The sequence below is a fragment of the Mustelus asterias genome, chromosome 14, assembly GCF_964213995.1.
Source record: "Mustelus asterias chromosome 14, sMusAst1.hap1.1, whole genome shotgun sequence".
Classification (NCBI taxonomy): Eukaryota; Metazoa; Chordata; class Chondrichthyes; order Carcharhiniformes; family Triakidae; genus Mustelus; species Mustelus asterias.
The window spans coordinates 51173838-51190408 of record NC_135814.1 but is presented as its reverse complement, the minus strand read 5'-3'; the positions used below and the strand labels follow the sequence as shown (position 1 = coordinate 51190408).

At 47.2% G+C, this 16571-nt stretch overlaps 1 protein-coding gene across 1 annotated transcript in view; it reads right to left on the bottom strand.

Annotated features, from left to right (window-relative positions):
• LOC144504041 (rho guanine nucleotide exchange factor 25-like) overlaps positions 1–16571 on the bottom strand; it is a 62107-nt gene that overhangs the window by 8887 nt on the left and 36649 nt on the right. Inside the window, exons 10-11 of the mRNA XM_078229198.1 lie at positions 16177–16362; positions 14947–15118 (exon numbers count right to left, since the gene is read on the bottom strand). Coding sequence (XP_078085324.1) covers positions 14947–15118; positions 16177–16362 — 358 coding nt within the window. The remainder of the gene's footprint in view (positions 1–14946; positions 15119–16176; positions 16363–16571) is intronic.

Sequence of the window (16571 nt, the reverse complement as noted above, 5' to 3'; positions counted from 1 at the left end):
ACCCTACAGTGCAGAAGGAGGCCATTCGGCCCATCGAGTCTGCACCGACCACAATCCCACCCAGGCCCTACCCCCACATATTTACCCCCGCTAATCCCTCTAACCTACGCATCTCAGGATTCTAAAGGGCAATTTTTAACCTGGCCAATCAACCTAACCCGCACATCTTTGGACTGTGGGAGGAAACCGGAGCACCCGGAGGAAACCCACGCAGACACGAGGAGAATGTGCAAACTCCACACAGACAGTGACCCAAGCCGGGAATCGAACCCAGGTCCCTGGAGCTGTGAAGCAGCAGTGCTAACATTGTGCTACCGTGCCGCCCATAAGATAATATTGAAATCTCTCTTTATAAGCATTCCATATTTCCATCTTTTTATTGAATGCTTCCACAGCACTGCCTTTGCCCATCATTGCAGTTACCATTTCTAAGAATTATAGAATCCCATAGAATCCTACAGTGCAGAAGGAGGCCATTCGGCCCATCGAGTCTATCCTGACCACAATCCCACACAGGCCGTATTCCCGCAACCCCACACATTTATCCTGCTAATCTCCCTGATACTAGGGACAATTTTAGCTTGGACAATCAACCTAACCCGCACATCTTTGGACTGTGGGAGGAAACCGGAGCACCCAGAAGAAACCCACGTGGACACGGGCAGAACATGCAAACTCCACACAGGCAGTGACCAAGGCTGGAATTGAACCTGTGTCCCTGGTGCTGTGAGGCAGCAGTGCTAATCACTGTGCCACCGTGTCGCCCACCACAGCCGTGTTACTTCTTTAACTTCCTCCCTTCTTGGGCCTGATTCTTCTATCCCGATGCACACGTTTTTGGCGTGCCGGGATGGAAGAATTGCATGTCGGCCATTTCGCGGGATTCGCGCATGTGTTCCCAACGCATGCGCGTCTCCCACAGCCGGAGGTCAGGCGCAGTCAGGACCACACTGGAAATCGATGGGAAAAGAGCTAAGTAATCTAAATCTGTTTTTAATGTATTTTAAATGTGATTATCGGGCCCAGCGCAGAATTCTCCGGGCCCAATAGCATCTCCGACCCTGCCAGGAGTATTTCATTCCGGCGGGGTTTCGAGTAGCTCCCTACTTGTAGGGAACTAGCGGGAGACCCTGCTGGAGTGAAGGGAGCAAGTGGGGCCCCCCCACAGGGTCAGGTGGTTGAGGGGTGGTGCCCCCTGGGCATGGGCACCCTGGCAGTGCCAGCCAGTGTCCCCTGGCACTGCCCAAGGGGCAAAGTGCCCATGCCCAGGGGGCACTTTGGCACTGCCCATCAGGCATCGGGCAGTGCAAAGGGGGCAGGCCAAGGAGGCGGGGCCTCGGGGGCAAGGGGCAGAGGCCTAGGGGAGTGTGGCTGGGCCAAGGGACGGGGTGGGGCCAAGGGGCAGAGCATATTGTAGGCAGGCCAGGGGGCATTGCCTATTGCAGGAGGGGCCTAGGGGGTGATCAGTGGGATGGGGGGTCCCGCTGCCGCTTCGAATTAGGATCGGTCGCGGCTGGAGGGAGGCCAGCGACCGGGGTGGGCTAAGGGGCGTGGTCTGCCCGGGGGGAGGGGGGTCTGCCTCCCAGGGGGGGGGGGGGGTGGTGGTTTGCCAGGATGGGGGGGAGTGAGGGGATCGCCACTGTTGCGAGGGGGATGGTTGCTGGAGATCAGGGCGCTCTGGGACGGGGGAGTCGGGTATGGCCCGGGAATGCTTGTGGGGCCCGTGATTGTACCGTGATTGGGCCGTGGGTGGGGGGGGGGGCGCACTGCAAGGGTCCCAGCCTGGCCAGCTTGATCGCCGGCCAGCAAACTGCAGTCTGAGAGATCGGGACCACTGTGCATGCGCAGAGATCCGGAACTGTCAGACTCCGACGTGAATAGGCCTAAGCCCCCAGAGCTTTTAATGATATTCACAATTGTGGCCTCTGCATTGCACAGAGTGTGGGAGTCTGAAGTTGAACTGAAAAAACAGTCATGATTTACACCAATTTTCTCGTCAATTCAGCACTTTTGGGAGAATCGCCCCCCGCTCCCTTATTTTCTCTTCCTTTTCAATTTGTATTCTTTCTTCTGTTGTTTCTTTAAATTTGTTGTTTTTTTTGGAACTGTAGCTGTTTTTTTTGTGCAGTCAGCAATCCAACCCAAAAGTAGAAGATGTTGTTTGTATAACTTTATTTCTGGAGTAGTTTCTTTTCTTCTTTCTTTAAAAGAATGCAGGCTCTCTCTCTCTCTCTTTTTGAGGGAGGGGATCCGGATGCTGCAGCCTGCCACATGTGAGGACCTGCAGTTCAGAAAAGTCTCCCCAGGTTTACCAGTAAGTAAACTAAATTTAAAAATTTTTTTGTTGCACCTACTGCTTTACTTAGACTTCTTTTGCAGTCGATTGACTGGCTTATTTATTTTCTGCCCTTCAATCCTCCGTTCTCTCTGGCATTGCGGTCGAGAGATTTTAAACGTTAGGATTTAGTCTGGAGTAATATATTTTCATTTAAAAAAGTAATCGCTACTTTGCTAATACCGGATTCCTGCAGCCAGTTTTACTGTAATGCAATCGATGATGGTGCGGTCCACTGGAAACTGTTCCTTAACGCCAGTTCCAGGTCTGAGCTGATTCTGTTTTTACTATTTTGTTGAAAAACGCTTCTCATCGCCAGTTTAGTCTAAAACTGATCTTTGTCAAGGATCCAGCTGGAAATCCTGCACTTGTCGCCAGTTTTTATCATTTAATGTTATATATTAATGTGGTCAGCTCACTTGTACAGCAAGGTAAAAGGATGAAAAGGTTGCCATACAGTGACTTACTTAAACAGTTAGTTGAACTTTATTAGATAGGTGTGGCTTGCTTACAGTCCAGGATGGAAGAGAAAAAAACCCGCAAATGCCTCAGATGATGTCACTTCACGTGAATAATCAAACAGAGATCATTGGTTTACAAAACATTATATGGCCAATCAAGCCAAACTTCCCTTTCCTTACATTTGAACTGGCATCTTTCTCTACTTTCCCTCCTGCCTCTTCATTTTGTACGAGACCCACTTCCTGGTTCCTCGGCCCTCTGCCCACTCAACTGGTGACCACGTTAACTTCCCCTCCTGATCCCCATGCTAGCCGATATCATTAACAGTTCTCTCTTTCCAGATGCTCTCTCTTTAAATTTGCCATCATCATCCCTCTCCTGAGGGAACCAACTCTTGAACCCACCCTACTTACAAATTACAGCCTCATTTCCAACCTCCTTTTATCCTTTCCAAAGACTTGAAAGTTCTTGGACGGCCGCCCAATTCCATGCCCATCTTTCCCAGAACTCCAAGAGATTAATTTGATGGCTCCCACACTGGCATATTTGAAATTAAGGGGGCTTGTAAAATAAAACAAGAGGCCTGTCCATGGCCTTCCCGCCCACCCTGGCCTGTCTCCCATATTATGATGGTCAGGTAGGTGTCAGATGCCCTGCCCATCCTTGCGCCTATTGAGTCTCTTACATAGCCAATTAGTGGCCATTAAAAGGCCTCACTCCTCGTCTGCCATGACGTGTGGCAGGGGAAGGCTAGGCAGGCGGGTTGCAGCTTTCACTGCATGGGCTGCTGTCAGGCAAGCCCTCCCTCAAAGATAATTTCCCCCTTTTAAGCCCCCCTCCTGGCCTCTGAAACACTGATGCACCCCCACCCCCCACTTCTATGGGGTCTGACAGGCAGGCCTTTCCCAAATCCTGGACTTAGATGAAGTTCAGTACATGTTACACTTGTTCGCCAGGGACTGCTTGTAGTTCCAGCAGTGGCCACTACTTGATCCTGGTGCTGATGAGCCTACATAGCTGCCAGTCAATCAGATGGGACTGCAGCTCTCCATGGCAGACTTACTCCAATATGGGGGTGGAAGTTCCACTGTGACCAATTGGGGCTGCCCCCAGCAAAATACCGTTGCAAGACAGCCAGGTTTCTGGTGGGTGTAGTGTTGACTGACTTTCATTTGGGGAGATGGCAGGTAATCTATTTCCACTGTAAAATCCACCCCCATGTTTAATTCTCTGCAATCAGGTTTCCACCTTTGCTCCATTACTGAAACAGCTCTTAGCAAAGTCACAAGTGTGATAAAGACAAAGGGAAGCATTCTCTCCTCATCCTTCTTGACCTATCTGCAACCTGTGACTCAGTTGGCCACACAATCCTCCTCCAACGCCTCGTACTGTCATTCAGTTGGGTGGGGCTGTTCTCATATGGTTCCATTCTTATCTACTTAATCTTAACTACTTGCAATAGCTTCTCTTCCTGCTCCTGCGCTCATGCAGACTCAAAACATTAAATCTGTTTTTCTCTCCTCAAATGCTGCCAGACCGGCTGAGTTTTTCCAGCATTTTCTGATTTTATTGCCCCAGTGATATGGATTCGAATCCCACCATTGTAACTGGTGGAATGTAAATTTGATTAATTAAAACAATTCTGAAATATAAGATCTCAATAATGGTGACAATGACAGCTGAAGTAGGCCATTTTCCAAAGCCATATTTTTATTATCTCATCAATATTCACCTCATTAAACATATTCATTTATTGGATTGATTGGCACCATTCATAACGTGCCCACAATGCAGAGGGGAACACCCGAATGGACATTCGTTTAAATCCCCCTCTGCATAGCTGAGAGACCTTTAATTCAAGTTTGATGGAAGATCCTTATTCTGCCCAGCAACAGCACGAAGCTCTGCACAGCTGAGAGACCTTTAATTTCAAAGCCGACAGAAGATCCTTATTCTGCCCAGCAACAGCACGAAGCTGCATTTTAAAACGGCCCTTGGCCAGAAGATCGGGATATCTGCGAGTCAAGACCTGGGAGTGGGATATATGGCACAACTGTACTGTAAATAAAATATTATGGGAATAAAATGGCCAAGGCAGGCAAAGAAACTTGATAAACCAGGATAAAAAGAATAAAAGATTAGATTAAATCCCCCTACACACAGCAGGACAAAATGACATTAACACCTAATCTCGCAAGCATAGAATACAGACACAAAACATCAGAGGTCGATTTAGATAAGGGGACACATCGAGAGGATAAGGGGACACATCGAGAGGATAATGGGAAACACATTAAAACACCGGGGCAAGAACAGGCAGTCCCATTAACACGGACACACACCATACAGATGCAAATTGACAAAGTCTACCAGGGAACTTCCTGACCAGATAGGCCACTTTTTAGGTCTTGTAAAAATGTATGAGCAAATGTTCCCGCTCGAATTTGGATTCCTATAAATATCCAGAACAAATGTGTAACTGTTGAGATCATCGTGGCCAAGCCACTGTTTCTGAGCTGGCTACGGGGGTCTCCCTGGGATCCCAGTAATTGTACAATAAAGAAAAACACTTTGAACCTTGCCTTGAGACTCGACCTCTTGAATGCACTGGTACAAGGGATTCGTCCCTACAACAAATGGCGTAGTCGGCTCAGGATTTGATATCTGACTTCTGACTGGTGGCCACGGTCTGGAAGCCGGGATCAAATTTAAACGAATCTGATAAAAATCCAGAGCAGTCAGGGGCGAGTACAAGTCTCCGTTCAAAGTGAGGTACCTTTAAGGGTTAGGGTTCGTCCGTTTTAAATATTGTCTTGTAGAACTGTATAATCTTACCTAAGTTTTTTAAATTGAAACAGAATTCTGCACTAAAGAGGTATAGGTCAGAACGACCGTATGGAAGAAGATAAGTAACTTTAATAGAAATAGAGGACCAGAGGTAAAGATAACAGGTTTTGGGCTATCTGATAACGGGAATAAGGAATTAAGACTAATATAAAGATAAGAACCGCATGCAGAACTAATTGGTGTAACTAACCCAGGATTGTAAACGAAACCGCTGTCTGTGCCAAGGCAATAGGACAAGGGAGTGCTTGACTCAAGGTGCCCTACCCTAAACCGGACGTTAAGAGGAGAAATCTCCCACGCTAAGGTTGGGTTTTGAAGCGGGCGCTAAGAGGCACAGGCACTCAGGGTGCAAGGCACGGACAGTGTAAATCGGGTAACAACACAGACTCTGAAAGGGCGAATAACTCAGAGTCGATACTGTTACTAATTATAACAGGGGCTTTGATAACAGATACATATGTGTAAGTGTTGAGGACGAGGGGACCTGATCCATCTTGACCAAGAGACACGACGACGGAGAGTCCACTAGGGACCCGGGTGGAGTTTGATAACCTTGTTCGTCTGTAGGGAACACCACAGTCCATAGCAGGGTACCAGGGAGCTGAGACTCCCTTTTGGGGTAACGGATCAACCTTGCTAGGGGAGGTGGTGGCCAAGCGGAAGGCGTTGTACTCAAAGGGGCTGGGGACAGGGGCCGACAAACCCACTAAAGACCAGCACACATCCCAATAAGACGACACAAAATAGACCAAGCGTGCGGTGTCAGGAATAGTTGGGGGAGCACAGGGGCAGAGACCCACTGGGACCCCACTACGAGACCCTACAGCAATACAGACGGTGCTGGAGCAGTATCAGTGATAAGGAGATAAGCGAGAGAGAGTTGGGGCACTTTTACTGTTGGAACCAGCATACGGGGGTTGCAGGACTGCTAGACAGAAAAATGGCAGACCACGTTATTGAGGGAGAAACTGCAGTAGCTCTCATTTTTAAGTATCTGTTAGCCAGAGAAGCGATTGTTGCAAAGATGAAACGGAACGGGTGGAACGCATCACAAACTTTGGAAGATCAGAGAAAGTGGGTAGACGGAGTTAAATAGGACAAAACAAAAGTAATGGGAGTAATGTTGGTGACCCAGTTAGCTGGACTAATTGAGAAGGTAAATGCCTCCATGGAGGAGAGACACAAAGAGACAGAACAAATTAAGGTATTGCAGGAGAGAGTGAGGGAATTAGAATACAGAAACCACACTGTGGAGATAACGCAGAGATCAGAGGAAACGGACCCTGTGCCCTCATACGAGTCAGTGCAGAAACATGCAACCGCTCCAGTATCAGAAGGGGACATAAAAAATTATTATCTAGCTGATGCGCGATTAAATCACTCGGGAGGCTGGATCGTACCCGGGAAATAAAGGCTTTTATTAGTAACAAGAATGGAGCATACTATATAACAATACAATCCCAGACTAAAGGGTCACCAGGCAGTGCAGTGACCTTTATACTCCTACAGGTAGGCGGAGCCAACCAGAGTGTACCACAGAACAATACCAACAGGTAGAACACCCCAACCCTTACCCCAACAGTGACAACAGTAACATATGTACAAGTACCCATAGTGCTAACCATCTATGGTTCAGTACCCATAGTGGTAACCATCTATGGTTCAGTACCCATAGTGGTAACCATCTATGGTTCACCACACTAGCGCCAGTCACCAGAGGAGGGACGGTAGCACAACCAAAAGCAACCTATAAGCCTTTTACCCCAGGGGAAAGGCAGCAGATTATGGCATCTCTGGGGAAGTTAAAACCCAGAAGCGCAAACCTGGGATTTTGGGGTGAATTAGATTCACTCTGGATAGGGCACCAGTTACATTTAAGGGACATACACCAGCTGGTCAGGGCAGCCTGTCCGGCGGATAAATGGAGGTTGGTGGCAGAAGGGCCAGCGACCCAAGCAGCACAGGACTATAATGGAGGAAGGTGGACACATGCCGTTCCTACAACGGCTGAGATAGACACCCAGCAGGCACCCTTCACATTATTTAAGACAGAAATCCAACGGGTCTTAGGGAACTCCCCCACTAATTGGAGCAGGATCACAAATACTAAACAAGGACAGGGGGAAAGTGCATCGGAATTTGGAGAGAGATTATTCCAGGTATATAGGGAGTGTTCAGGACAGGACAATGTGGATAGGAGAGACAGGGCTTTTATCCAGGCATTCAAGGATGGGCTATCAGAGGTACACCAAGAAATCCTTAAGATGGGGGTGATAGCATCCCAGGACTATGACGAGCTAGTCGAGTGGGCTAGCGGGATAAAAGAAGGGAAGGTTGCCCAGACAAAGCCCAGACGAGACAGAACTGGAACCCCCCATAACGGAGATAAGGGGAGAACCGGGCTCAGCTGTTACACGTGTGGCCAGCCAGGGCATACGGCTAGATTCTGCAGGGGAGCACCATTCAGAGGGAAACCCGAGAATGGCGGGCCCCACTGTGACCACTGCCACAGGGCAGGGCACACCGAGGCAATGTGTTGGGGGAAACATGGGAGACCCCGAGACAACTATAGACCAACCCCGGGGGCACCACATTCCCGGAATCCACTAGGATGATTAGAAGAGACCCCAAACCAGGGAGATGGGAGACAGGAGAGGATTAGTGTAGCCACGCCCACAGAAGACAGTGAATCCCGACAGAAGCCGGTGTCCATCTACCCCACTCATCGACCAACACTGGTCGAAATCTCACAACCCGTAGCTCCCATCCAAAACAGGAAAGAGGGAGAGAGAATATATGTAGAAGCCTTGGTAGGGGGTAGGGAATGCCACATGTTAGTAGATACGGGAGCAGCCATATCAATTACAAACCTACCCCTGCCACTGACCAACAAAAGAATACACAGAACCGGGGTAGGGGGAGAGAGAATACCCGCCTATCTTAGCGAGACCACACTAGTAGAAATCAACCACAAGTATATTCCAATGCAATTTTATGTATGTCAGAATAATGAGGGCACAATCATGGGGAATGATTGAATGAGGGAATACCAGGTGCTGATAGATTGTGGGAAAGGGAAACTAATTTGGCCACAACCTGACGGTAGGAAGACCGGAATAGGGACATTAGCAAGCCACCTGGGGACTGTTGGGGTAGCCACCATTGTGGCCCGAGATTGGGATCAGGAAAAAGAAGGGTTCGGAGCCATCTGCGCTTCCATTCCCGAAGCCTGGGCTAGGACGAAATTAGATACCGGACTAACCGACACAGAACCGATAAAAGTCCCAGGACCGGAACACAAACCCCACCGACAATACCCTATCAAGAGAGAAGCGCAAGGGGCAGTGGTAGAAATAGTCAAGGGTTTAATAGAAAAGGGAATCCTCAGGGAAACCACCAGTACCACCAATTCCCCCACATGGCCAGTTATAAAACCTGACGGGAGCTACCGGCTCACCATCGATTACACAGGTTTGAACAAGGTAACACCTAAATTACACCCCATTGTGGCAAACCCCTCGACTATTTTAAACGGATTGGCACAAGACCACAAAATTTTCACGGTGCTAGATATAGCAAATGGGTTCTGGTCCCTTCTACTGGAGACACAATCCCAAAACAAATTCGCCTTCACTGTGGGAGAGAAACAGTATACATGGACCCGTCTCCCACAGGGATTTCATAACAGTCCTGCCATATTTCACAGAACAATGAGCGATATCCTGAGTAGGGTGAAATTGCATGAGGACAATACGGTCCTCCAGTATGTGGACGATGTGTTAATAGCGTCCAAAACAGAAGAAGGGCACAAGGCAGCCCTGTATGCAGTACTAGAAGGATTGGCAGAAGCCGGGCTGAAAGTCAGCCCACATAAGGCACAAATTGCAAAACCCCAGGTCCTGTACTTAGGACACCTAATTTCCCAGGGAATTAAAGAAATGCCCGCAGATCGCAAAACCGCGATTAAAGAAATACCGCGACCAGTTACAGTAAGAGCGGTCCGAAAAGTTTTAGGACTATTCAATTACAGTAGGAGTTTTATCCCTGACTTCGCAAGAATCGCGGAGCCAATTCAGAGACTAGTGAAGGGAGGTAAGCCAGCCTTGGAAAGTGTAGAGTGGGGACAAGAGCAAGAGACAGCATATGCAGAGTTGAAAGCTAGATTAGTTTCAGCCCCAGGGCTGGGACTGCCAGATGGAAGCAAGGAGTTCCACATCTTCTGTGACAACCAGGACGGCTTCTATTCTGCCGTAGTGGCACAGACTCATGGAGATAGAAAGAGACCCGTAGGGTATTATTCAACGGCTCAGGGACCAGTAGTCACCGGGATGCCCAGGTGCATAGCCGCCCTAGATTGTGCAGCATGGGCTGTGAGGATAAGTGAGCCCATTGTCATGACAGGAGATATTGTGCTACACACAAAACATACATTGGTAGAAACGCTAAACACGGGCAAACTCAAAACAGTCTCAAATATAAGGAGGGCAAGGTGGGAGGCCACACTCCTACCTTGCCCTAACAAGTCAGTCACCATCATTAGGGACACGGGAGAAAACCCGTGGAAGGGATTTTAGATATTGGGGAAGCGCACAGCTGTGGAGAAATTGACGAAGATAGCAAGGAAGGAAAGATTAGAGATGAACCCCTTCCAACATAAGATAAGACCTTCTATGTGGATGGGTCCCGCAAATATGTATCTGGATCACCAAGGACAGGGTGGGCAGTAGTAGACCAGAACCTGGAAACCCTAGAATCAGGACGGATCGACGGGGGTCAGTCCGCTCAGGTAGAAGAATTAGTTGCCCTCACCCAAGCCTTAAGATTAGCAGCAGGGAAAACCGTAAATGTGTATACAGACAGCCAATACGCGTTTGGTGTGGTCCATGATTACATGTCCGCATGGGGGAGAAGGGGATTCATTACTACAGGAGGTACCCCCATTAAACACCAACAGCAGATAAGGGCGCTGCTAGCAGCTAGTGAACAGCCTACCGAGGCCGCAGTAATTAAAATAAAAGCCCACCAGCAAGAACCCGGAAGGGACACCCCGGGGTGGATTCATTTCAAAGGGAATCAAGCCGCAGACACAGCGGCACAGCAAGCACTAGAAAACAGCGACATTAAAAGCCTGCCCCTTGCAGCGATAGTGGTAGAACCGGAAGAAATTGACATACAGAAATTACATGGGGACATTCCCCAACAAGAACGAGATAGATGGGAGGAGCTGGGCACAGCTAAAGGGACTGATGGGGTGTGGAGAAAAGATAACCGGGTATTGGCACCAGGATGTATCCAGAACACATTACTGGAACTACACCACGGACTTCCCCATACAGGCAGGGATGCAATGATACAGAGCCTGGGGAGAGAGTGGTGGTGGAAAGGATTGGGACGGGATGTGGCCGCATACTGCCGCAGATGCACTATATGTGCACAGCACAACCCCGGGGAGCCCATAAAGGTAAAGATGGGACACCAACCCAGACCAAAGGGACCCTGGGAACAGATACAAATGGACTTCATAGGACCATTGCCCCCCTCTCATGGGAAAACATACTGCCTGGTAATAGTAGATCAATTCACCAGGTGGGTAGAAGCATTCCCCACAACCAATTGTACAGCCCTAACGGTAGCCAGGATATTGGCAGCAGAAGTCATTCCCCGATGGGGGATGCCAATTCAGGTTGATTCGGACCAGGGAACACATTTCACAGGAAAGGTTATGAAAAATATTTGCCAACTATTAGGAATAAAACAGAAATTCCACATCCCCTATCACCCACAAGGTACCTGATACGCTGCAAGAAAGGATGTCCCGAGGCATGGTACATTGGGGAAACCATGCAGACGCTACGACAACGGATGAATGAACACCGCTCGACAATCACCAGGCAAGACTGTTCTCTTCCTGTGGGGGAGCACTTCAGCAGTCACGGGCATTCAGCCTTGGATCTTCAGGTAAGCGTTCTCCAAGGCAGCCTTCACGACACACGACAGCGCAGAGTCACTGAGCAGAAACTGATAGCCAAGTTCCGCACACATGAGGACGGTCTAAACCGGGATGTTGGATTTATGTCACATTATCAGTAACCCCCACAGCTTGACTCCTGGACTTGCACAATTTCACAAGCTGTACTGTCTGGAGACAATACACATCTCTTTAACCTGTGTTGAATGCTCCCTCCACCCACATTGTCTGTGCATTTAAGACCTGGTTGGCTGTAGAGATTTGCATTCTAATCAGTATTCTGTAATTTGATTTCTGTGTCTGTGCCCTGTTTGAGAACAGAGACCACTCCATCTGACGAAGGAGCAGTGCTCTGAAAGCTTATGGTATTTGCTACCAAATAAACCTGTTGGACTTTAACCTGGTGTTGTGAGACTTCTTACTGTAGATATAAGGGGACAGGGGATCTGGAAACATTGGACCCAATTAAAGCTGTATGAAGACAAATGAACTAAAGATACCGTTTTCGTTCGTTCAAATTCCACAGGAACCAGGACCAGATCTACTATCAAGACGTCGGAACAAACTACTTTTAATTTAATTACCTGTTTATTTTCTGTATATACTATAACTGTAAAAATACTGTTGTAAAAAAACGATATGGGAATAGGGACATATTTGATGATAACCATGACCATTGTAAATACGCTCCAACACATGGGGGTTAGGGGAGCAGAACCACCAATCATGGAAGAAAACCTATTCCTGAAAACACACATCCAGATCTATGGGAATAGGACCGCTTGTTACCCTTCAGCGCGATCAGTAAACTCCCTATTCATCGCAACACCAGGGTGGCTCCCACAAGAGTTATTCACTATTGACACATCGGGGGCACCCTGCAAGGAACATATTGGGTACTTTAAACAAGGGATACAAGGAAGGTGTGTAGAGCTCACTGAGCCGGGAATTCTAGGGGGGATGGGATCCCAACGAGAGGAGACACATGGGAACTACCCACAATGTTTTAAGGGAGAGGGATGGGGGTGCGTGCATGCCTTTGTCCCTAAAAATGATTCGTGCGCTGAGGCACATTGTGCTCTCCAGGAGTGCCGGGTCCGGGAAGGACACTTCACTTGTGACTGCAAGCAACGAAAATGCATTGCAGTCACCACGGGTAGGCAGCTTATGTGTGGCAAGTGCAACGGCACACACGTAAGCTCAACCTCGGGGACATACCCATTTGATTCTCACCAAGGGGTACAATCAAGTGGACAGTCCCGGGGGAGGGAAGGTTCCACAACATGGGACCATGTGGTCAGACGACCCCGGGGTAATGCATGTTATCGGGTTAAAGAAGGTCATGTGTTTTTATTCAAAAATGTATACATGACGGCCACAGACAGGCCTCCAAGGTTCTTTTCCGTAGGGACAATCAGACCTCTCACGGTTCCGTGCCCAAGCGAAGGGCATGTCCAGAAACGCATTGTGACCAGGGCCATCAGCGCAGAATTCTGCGCCGACTGGCAGGCCCCTGTCACATTAGGGTCTTCTTTGGGGTATGGATTTCTGGGGACAGGGGTGATCAGTGCCAGTCATAGGAATTTCTTCATATGTGGACTTACCATCTTAGGAAACAGCACCCTACAAGCACTGGGTGCAATTGACCAAGAACTCGCAGAACTCAGACTATACACACAGCAAACGAGATATGCAGTAGGCTATCAGCTAGCCAGAAAAGGAGGGGTATGCACCATCATCAAAGGAAAATGCATCTCATATGTACACGACGAGACATTAAACATAACAACAGCCATGTCCGGGATACAAAAGCAATTGGATAGCTTTAAACAGGGATTTACAGGGACTGATGGGTGGTTAGGGTGGCTGTTTAACACAGTTTGGGGAGCATACATTATGAAGGGATTGATTGTAATAGTAGCCATCCTGTTCACACTCTGCCTGGGCCTAACCTGTATTAAAATGATATGTGCAAATATTGCATCAAGAATGCTACCCACTGCCAGTATCCAGATGCAGGAATTTAACCACACCATAGAGGAAGAGGAACAACGGCAAGGACGATATCTGTACAGGTCACTGTACCTCTGAAGATCGTCCATAGGGGGTCAGCCATGAATGGGACCCCCTGGACGAGAGGAGGGACTGAAGTAGGCCATTTCCAAAGCCATATTTTTATTATCTCATCAATATTCACCTCATTAAACATATTCATTTATTGGACTGATTGGCACCATTCATAACGTGCCCACAATGCAGAGGGGAACACCCGAATGGACATTCGTTTAAATCCCCCTCTGCATAGCTGAGAGACCTTTAATTTCAAAGCCGACAGAAGATCCTTATTCTGCCCAGCAACAGCACGAAGCTGCATTTTAAAACGGCCCTTGGCCAGAAGATCGGGATATCTGCGAGTCAAGACCTGGGAGTGGGATATATGGCACAACTGTACTGTAAATAAAATATTATGGGAATAAAATGGCCAAGGCAGGCAAAGAAACTTGATAAACCAGGATAAAAAGAATAAAAGATTAGATTAAATCCCCCTACACACAGCAGGACAAAATGACATTAACACCTAATCTCGCAAGCATAGAATACAGACACAAAACATCAGAGGTCGATTTAGATAAGGGGACACATCGAGAGGATAATGGGAAACACATTAAAACACCGGGGCAAGAACAGGCAGTCCCATTAACACGGACACACACCATACAGATGCAAATTGACAAAGTCTACCAGGGAACTTCCTGACCAGATAGGCCACTTTTTAGGTCTTGTAAAAATGTATGAGCAAATGTTCCCGCTCGAATTTGGATTCCTATAAATATCCAGAGCGAATGTGTAACTGTTGAGATCATCGTGGCCAAGCCACTGTTTCTGAGCTGGCTACGGGGGTCTCCCTGGGATCCCAGTAATTGTACAATAAAGAAAAACACTTTGAACCTTGCCTTGAGACTCGACCTCTTGAATGCACTGGTACAAGGGATTTTTCCCTACAACACAGCTATCAGCGATTGTTGTAAAAACCCATCTCGTTCACTCGTGCCCTTTAGGGAAGGAAATCTTCTGTTCTTACCCAGTCTGGTTGACAGGTGACTCCAGACAACATAATGGTTGACTCTTAATTAGCCCCTGAAAGGACAATTAGGGAAGGGCAAAAGATGCTGGCACACAGAAAACTACTGGAAATCAAAGAGGGATAATTAAATGAGTGAACAACTGACTCTTTTTTGTGAGGTGGGCGGGGTGTCAAAGGAAATGATATAAAATTAAAAACTAATAAATAAAACATGGAGTGAAGAATAAGTAAGATACAAGGTCTGCATACCAGTCAAGAAATTCTGTTGCATCTCGAGCACTTTGTTGATATCATGAACCCAAGCTTGCCTGATTTCAGTGTCTGGTGCCTGTAAGATGAATCGCTCAGAGGTTCCTTGGGATCTCAGAGTAAACTTGCAAGATTCGCTGTCCTTGTTATCCTCAATGCGTAAGTTATTGATCTGAAAAAGGTCAGACAAACTGCTGAAAAAGTTTACGAGTTAGAATCACAGCATCTTACAGCATGGAAGGTGGCAATTCAGCCCATCAAACCTGTGCTGGGTCTTTGAAGGTGCTATCCAATTAGTTCCACTGTCTTGCTCTTCCCTCACAGCACTGCAATTTCCTTCCTTTCGAGTGTTTATCCAATTTCCTTTTTGAAAGTTACTATTGAATCTTTAGTTGGTGCATTCCACATCATAATAATTCACCATGCAAATAGATTTCTCATTTCAACTCTGATTCTTAAGATCCAGAGTTTATTTTACTTCAATAGTTTCATTTGCAGGCCATTGCAGGCTTCCTCAATGAAACATTATTATTGTAATATTTGAACCATGTAGCAGTGTTAGTTATGGCCTGATGAGTAAAGGCACCACTAGGTGTGCTATAGGCCAGGCAAGGCTGGACAAAGATCAAACCTCCAATCTTTGCTGATTTAGTTCATTTCAATTTGGGCTGATACAATTTTCCCCTGTACCCCAAGTCCAGGTAGTGGTAGAATAGGTTTGGGCTTGGTTGTGATATGCCCCACAGTGGGTGAGTCTGCTGATGCTATCTGGATTTGCACATGGAGAATGGTTGGCTTGGGCTCTGTATTCTATAGAATTCTATCCAAACCAAATTAGCAACCTCAGGGGAGGATTGACCTTGGTGTCCTTGGATTAAGCTAACAAAGGAACATAAAAACAATAGGCACATTTAATGGATTCGATTGCCAACTAATGTCCTCTGCCTGAAAGTCCATGTCATAAATATACTGATATGGTGCTTCTTATTTCTGCACAAGCTATCAAACCATCATTGATCAGGCTTGCATATTAAGATAAACCTTTTGAGTTAGATATGGGAAAGTTGTTAGTACCCATGAACTGAACAATGGTTGAAATTAAATAACTTTTTGATCACCATTTATATTAAATAAAATCTGTCACATGCCAATTTCTCAGCTCTGTGGACTGGCTGTGAAGAACTGAGCATCGTTATGCTGCAGTCTTTAGTTACTCCTGTGCATATTTACCTTAATGCTATTCTTGAATTGATACTTTGGTGTTGAGGAACCTTTGTTCAGTAGTTCGCTGAAGATTAAAATCTGCTCAAAGAGGAAAACTCGTCGTTCCTTACTTCGGGACAGAGCTCCAGAAACTTCCTCTGTCACATAGAATGTATCTTGCTGGAGTAATTTTCCTTGTGCTGTGAGCTTGCCCTGGAAATAACAGATAATTCAGACTTGATTCAATTCTGTCGCGTGTCATTTTATCATTTCATGCTTAAGAAGCAAGGATTTTCAGACCCATTTCTAAAACAGACGAATATTTTTCCTTTGCTTCTTGGGTTCTGCGTCTCAGCATTCATGAACTGATAGGGAAGCAACAGACGAGTCATCTCGTCTCAGGCCTCCACCAGTGCTTCTCC